Source organism: Antedon bifida, chromosome 7 (genome assembly GCF_963402885.1).
Source record: "Antedon bifida chromosome 7, ecAntBifi1.1, whole genome shotgun sequence".
NCBI lineage: Eukaryota > Metazoa > Echinodermata > Crinoidea > Comatulida > Antedonidae > Antedon > Antedon bifida.
In genome coordinates this window covers 5,441,123-5,448,434 of record NC_136232.1, presented here as the reverse complement: position 1 = coordinate 5,448,434, position 7,312 = coordinate 5,441,123, and the positions used below count along the sequence as shown (strand labels likewise).

The 7,312-nt window shown below is 35.6% G+C and overlaps 1 protein-coding gene across 1 annotated transcript; it reads right to left on the bottom strand.

The window, feature by feature from the left end:
- Positions 1-1,880: 1,880 nt before the first annotated feature.
- On the bottom strand, positions 1,881-7,094 carry LOC144848196 (interferon-induced very large GTPase 1-like). The gene is made up of 2 exons (XM_078704908.1): positions 2,308-7,094; positions 1,881-1,946 (listed from the first exon to the last, which is right to left on the bottom strand). Exon 1 carries the CDS (start codon positions 7,092-7,094, stop codon positions 2,310-2,312), a length of 4,785 nt encoding a protein of 1,594 aa, XP_078561034.1. The 3' UTR covers positions 1,881-1,946; positions 2,308-2,309.
- Positions 7,095-7,312: the final 218 nt, after the last annotated feature.

Below are 7,312 nucleotides of genomic sequence, written 5' to 3'. Positions count from 1 at the left end.
TGTATTATAGCATATCCAACGTATGAAGATATTATACTGCAATCCATAAGAAATTCAATAGCAACGCCTATATTAATGATGTCATCATATAGGGACATATGTTTTCAGATAATTCAAAGTTAAATATAATTAATTATTTCTAATTATTTTATTTTAATTATAGGCCTATATCTAATATCTGTTTTTGTGTAGGCTCAAGATGTATTTATTTAGTCTTGAAGAGTCCGATGTCCAAAATTCATTCTTGTTTATCGGTCTTCTTAGTATATTTGTGCAAATGTAAACCATTCTAGAGACTAACAGTTATCGCTTATTGGCTATGTATTTCAGCTGGTATCAGTCGAATTAATCACATCACATCAACAAGTTGCTCAAATACAAGAATGATATTAATATGCATATAATTATAAGTCCTAAAATCATTTTTTGAATGTTGAATTAAGGGAAGCGGGGAAGAATTTTTGAGACATATAAAAACGATGTTTTCAACATTGGTTTGATAATTGTATGTGTTTTAGATTTTGATTTTATAGGCAGGGCAAATTTAAATAAATTATGTGATTCTGTGGTTCTGTGTTCAGTTTGTATGTCAATGCAACAAATACATTGATGATTGGTGATGAGAAAATTAACTGATGCTGATAAGTGGATATTGTCGATTTGAAAAAAAGATAAGGAAGCGAAAGAAGGGATAAAATGATCATTCCACAAGAATAAGTAACACCTCTGCATTGTAAGAGTCGGGGGTGGGGGAGGAGGAGGGAATGTTTACTGTTAATAAATGTCACCTAACAGACAGGGGTGGGGTGGGAGGGAGGGGGATTAGCAACAAGGAATGTTGACATGAACGCCCTTAATCTCGCATACTGAGACCAACACATTTTAAACACAAAGTTGTACATGTTCATGTTTTAGTACTTCCAGATTCATCCTATTTGCAATGTCATCTGGCAGTCGAATCATGGCAATCTAAAAACAGGATGCTGAGCTTTGTTAGATCAAGGGTTTCAACTGTGGTTGCGACACGTCTGATTTTCGCTTGGTTAATTAGCTTCGCAAATGTCTCCGGTAACGGCAACTAAGTATGAATTTGTCGCAGCCAATCATAGATCAAACAACTGTTACACATTCTTATCTTGGCAGAGTGAGCTCATCATCCTATTTTTAGATTGCATTGATCGAATATATTGAGTGATTATTAACAACAACAAAGTTAAAGAAAACAACTGTACATGATTCTTACTAATTGAGTTTTATTGCTATTGGTCAGTTAAAAGGTGTTACAAGTGTGTTCTATTTTTTTTTTTTATGGTTAAATTGCCTGCGTTGGCTGGAAAATACATTATAAAAGTAGCAGAATCTTATTATCAATTTGCTTTGTTTGGAATGTGTTGCTGGTCGGTTGGCTGCACGCAAAAAACGCAATTTCATATTATGATTCTTTCTGCGTTATCAGAGATGGGATCTCATGGCAATGCCAGGGTTATTTAACAAAAATAATTCACTTGAGCAATACACATTTGAAATTATAACCCATTAAAACATGACAATTTGGATAAGTCATCATAAAAGTTAGGCTTAGGTTAATTCAAATATTACCAATAAACGACCTTAATATAAAATAAGGCTTTCTATCTTTATATGTATATGGCCTTGATAACAATTTATATTATTATTCGTAATTTCTTTAGTGTAATTCAGTGGTTGATTTTCCAATCAACCTTAGACACAACATCTGAATGTTAAATTCTCTTCACGCATAATTACGTCAAATGCGCCTACAACGTATCTGTACTATTTACATATTTCGTTGTTATAACAACCAACCCACCACACCTATGCAAAATGTCCTAATTCTGATTAATTCAGGTTACATTGGGTTACTAAGGAACAAATGTGTTTAGTAGTGTATCCATTCAAAGTGGCGTCCAGTCATCAAACCAAAGCTATTAATGAAAAAAAAAATCCTGTTAGTAAAATTTTATATAAAAAATCAAGGTTTCTTTTTTGTTTAAGAAGTTTATCAGAATTTTGAAATTGAAATTTCAGCCTAAATTATGAAAATAGTCTTAGAGATATATTATTATTATAACTTGGACATTATTTATCATATTTATACTACAAACTGCACAATCTCATGTACTCTGTTTTAGAATAGATTCTACGGTTTACAAAATAATACACCAATAAGCGGCAATTACAAAATACGTTTTTAGACACAATAATGAACCCTATTTTCAAAATTACAAACAATAGCACTCCAAATTAAAAGAGAGCATACTAATATATTTTCGTGTATAAACTTACCTTTATGTTCTTAGGTTGTATAGTTTAATCAGATCCTGCTTTGCTGCTTCCCACGTGATTTCTTTCCAACTATCTGGAATTTTAGCTTTCCTGCATCCATGCAATTCTGCCAAATCTTTGTTGTACTTTGCCATGAACCATTTCCAGTAGAGCTGTGTTGTTGTACCCACTATTGGTGGAATCATCCATGATTTGTAATATTTACGATAGTTACGATATTTATGCCATTTTTTATCAACATCGTTTTTTTTAAATGTTTGTTTGTCGGCAACTGATGTTGTGCACAAGTCTACTACAAGTTCATTGCCACTCTTTCCTTTCCAGTTCCACCAGTGCCAGTTCTGGCCTGCAATCCCCTGTGGTCGATGACACTCAGTTCGATGAGTTGTACATCCGACAGTGTTATCACATAGGGCTCCGCAAAAAGGGCATTCCTCTTCACAACCAACAAGATCTTTGTCAAAATAATCAATAACTTTTCCAATTTTAAATCTTAAATCGTCCACTAAATCAACGTTATCTCTCATCAGCAAGTTGTCTTTTGCACTATCTAGCTCGCTCGTGAGCTCATCTTGATATATTTGAATCTCATCATTGGCATTGTGTTCCAAGGTAGTCATGATTATTGTTTTTATTCTTTGCTCAAATTCTGATTCTTCCTCTTGCGACAACGTGTTTCCTTCGCACTTTTCGATTGCTACTAACACTTTTTGGTATTTACCACGCACGCATTTGTAGAACATGTTTTGTAACATCGTCTCATTATCATTTACCTTTGCTTGCAGTGCATTAAAGATGTATTCTTGCACCCAACAAGACATACGGAATGATGGATTTAGTAGGTATCCTGTAGCTAACTCAAATGAATCCGTTTCGGCGAGATCAATGAGCATTTTAGCATGAAAGCTTTTCTTACTGGTAACGATATGCTTGTGTTTTGTTGAGGTTTTAAAATATTCAACAGCGTTTTCATAAAACTGTTCATTAGTTGCTTTGTCAGCGGCATCTATCAATTGCTTGACAATATTTGAAGCTATTTTCAAGGATTTGTCTACTTTGGTGTCGAATTCGCTATAGAATTCTTGCCGTAAGATCTCCTTATGAGAAAGCATAAGTGTTTTGGGGTCATTCTGATTCATGAAGGCTTCCTGAAGAGCTTTGAATTTTGGAATTGATTTCCATAGAATATGGCATGTATGTTTAATCACCGCTTTACGTGTAAATACATACTTAGAAGCACGTGGATTTTCTAAAGCGTTCCAAACTACATTGACGACATCTTGTATGATAGATGCATTACAACTACTTTCTTTGTCTCTATAATCATCTATGAAAGCAACTGCCCTTTCTTGAATATTCGAAATTATATTGCTGAGGTCGCACTTAGAAGTAGAACAATTCTCGATTACATCATCTAGTGACACATCAACGTTTCGTTTTTTCTGCAACATCGATAGTATTTTTTGTGTTTGAAAATTGTCTTCAAAACCTGTTTTACGGAGTATTCCTTCAAGTGTGGTCTCGATATCTATACGTTCGGTCAATTCAGGGATATTTTCAATCCACTCTTCCCAACTTCTGTTGAACTCCGTTTCTAGTTCCGATTTACTTGTAGGCCTACCACCTGTCCTTAATATTCTGGTGATTTCACCCGACTTTTTATGAATTTCTTGTAAGTGGCCTTTTTCAATTTTTGTTTTCCAAATGACAGCCTGTTTGACAATTTTAAACTCAGTTTGAAGTGTTTTACGCATTTCCCAAATCAGTTCAGACACTCTGCTGTTTATACGTGCTTCCCATTGTGCTGCTTTTGTGTTCTTGCTGATGTATTCTTTCATCCGATTTCCAAGTATTTTGGAGCTTTCATCTAGCTTTCGTTTGTAGACTTCGAGTATCCGTGTACCTTCTTCTTTAATCTTTTCTGCCGATATCTTTTTATAAGCATTGACAAGAGCATGTTGGTTACTCATACAACTTCGTCTAAAATCCAATGATGCCTCAATATACTCGTTTTCTAAGCCATTGTAAGAGCGTATCTCTGAAACACGAGTGAAAGAAAAGGCAAATTCTTCGTAAAGAATAGCTTTCGATACACCGGTAAATTTGACACTAAATTCATCAATACTATTCGAACGTCCTTCCATAACAGAAAACGCAAGATTTCGGAGTTTAAGAACATTTTGAATATATTCCGGATTCGTAGTTGCCATTGGTGGATGTTCTTGCCAGAGATTTGGAATATAAACTACATGCTTTTCAGGCTGAAAACTGAAAACTTCTTCAAACGATTTGAAAGATGTTTTTTGTACATCTGCGGCAATTCTTGTAGATTCGTCCAGTACTTTTTTCAGATGGAACTTCTCCGAAGTCAATAAATCACTTTTACACTGATGAACAAATATGAAGCTAGGCTTTATATTAGTTGATTCCATTTTCATCAGTGCGTACACAACAATCTGTAGGATGTCCTGAATGCCAGATTGGACGTAATCTCCCATAACATTTATAATTGTACACTCTGCTAACGCGAATATGAACGTGGCCAATTTGTTATCACGTTTATTGTCATCAATTCCAGCAAATTCAGGAGCGCATAACCCTTCTGTGTCAATCACCATGATGTAATCACTCTTGTATTTTTTTTTAAGATCTTCATCAAGTGGAACCAACTGTACAAATGCGCCTCTGGTACATCCGCCAGCACCAACTGCAAACTTTAAGCCGAACATCGTATTCAGCATGGTTGATTTTCCACTTCCTTGCACACCAACTACTGATAAAACAAATAGTTTCTTATTTCCAATCTTTGCCTTCAGGCAATTGAAGACTGCCTTTAACCACGTTGTAGGAACATACGTCGCATCTCCATCCATAATCTCAAGTGGTTGTCCATCAATTAACATGTCAGCAGCTATTTCTGGAAATTTCTGAATGTCACTTTCCAACGTGGACCATTCTGATGCCATTTCGTAGATTTGGGCGATTTCTCTATTTAAATGTTCTAAGCCCAGACTTGCATTGGATAGTTTCTGTTGGAATTCTTCAACAATTTCAGAATTATTCATACTTGTAGGTTTATTTTCACGTATGAGCTGTAAATTATGAATGCTGTGCCTGTCCAACATGGTACCCGTCCAGCTATAAAAGTATGACCTCTCGAGAGACGTAAAGGCAACAACTGATTCTAAAAATATCTTGACCATAATCATTTCGGATTGATCTTTCCATAAATCAAACTGTTTTTTTCGCAAATGCATTATTTCAGATTTGATCTTATCAATATACGATTCTGTTGACATATCCTTAAACTTCATGTCAATTTTTTCACATTTTTTCAAAGCAATTTCACGCGATATAGCCTGTAATGGTAAAAGTTTATCTTTGTCATTATCTGCTTTAAGGTATTCCAACAAATCCGTTGCCTTCTGCTTACATTCATAATGAATACCTGTATCTTTGTCATCAATTCTAATATTGGAACGAGTAGCGATTGTTTCGCAGTCTTCCAAACATTTAGGAGTGACTTGATCAGGAAATTCAACTGACATACATTTTTTAAGTTCTTGCATAAGTTTCTCAGCCAGATTGATCTTATGAGAGGTTGTTATAACTTTCACTATTTGCTTCATATTGTAGGTGACGCGGACGTCTTCTACACTTTTCTTCCATTCATCAGTTGGTGTTCCATCAAACACAAGAATAAGATGACTCCGTTGATCATTCCAAGATGATATTACGTCTATCTCTTCCTTTTTAGATATGTCGCTTTGACAGAAGATAACAGTTACTGATGATGCCTGTGTCATAAAGGTTTTTTGTAGTGAATGATTAACTACGTTGCCTCGTAGGTTCATGATTCCAAATGCACGTGGAAAGTTATCTCCATCACTGCCTACTGGAAGATACCACATAAGTTCTACTACACCATTAGAAACAACTTTTTGTGCATTTCCACCTGTAAGCTTAGAGTGGAAAAAATGGTCCAGTCCTGAGTTAATTGCTTCATTGAGTGTTTTTGACTTCGATAATTTAGGTCTTCCTATACGAAGAGCAGACACTAGAGGTAACGGATACACCGCCATTGAACGTTCCTGGGCTGACCCTGAGATAGTCTTCCATTGTTTTCGTATAGTACTCGTTGCCGAAGATAGCATCTCGACACGGGAAATTTGTGGCGCGGCGTCTATCACTGGCAAAAGCAACGGAATGGCCAACTGACAATTAGACAGTTTTTCTACTAAAATCTGCCTTAGAAAATCGTCACAGCATATAAATAAAGACGTCAATACATCTAGAGGATTTACTTCATTACCAGTAAACTGATCTTCATCATCCCACAAACCTGACTGTTCAGTTTGAGTTTGAGTATCGTCAGTTTGAGTTTGAGTATCGTCAGCTTGAGTTTGAGTATCGTCAGCTTGAGTTTGAGTATCGTCAGCTTGAGTTTGAGTATCGTCAGTTTCAGTTTGAGTGTCGTCAGCTTCAGTTTTAGTATCGTCAGCTTGAGTTTGAGTATCGTCAGCTTGAGTTTGAGTATCGTCAGTTTCAGTTTGAGTGTCGTCAGCTTCAGTTTTAGTATCGTCAGCTTGAGTTTGAGTATCGTCAGCTTGAGTTTGAGTATCGTCAGCTTGAGTTTGAGTATCGTCAGTTTCAGTTTGAGTGTCGTCAGCTTCAGTTTGAGTATCGTCAGCTTCAGTTTGAGTATCGTCAGCTTGAGTTTGAGTATCGTCAGTTTCAGTTTGAGTGTCAACTGTTTTAGTATCTTGAGTGTTGATTACAAACGACATTCCTTTATAGTTGCCTGCAATAATATTTTGTAGCATAAACCAGGGCAGTTTACGTGGATGGTCGAGATCTTTCCGTTTAATAACATCGCCAGAAACTGTTAATGCCTCATTCCTTGTAATTTTCTTTGGAAAATATTTATGTATTTCCAATAATTTTAAAACATTAATGCTTTTTTCATAATTAAGAAGCGCCATTGTTCAATAATTGGTCTGTATAC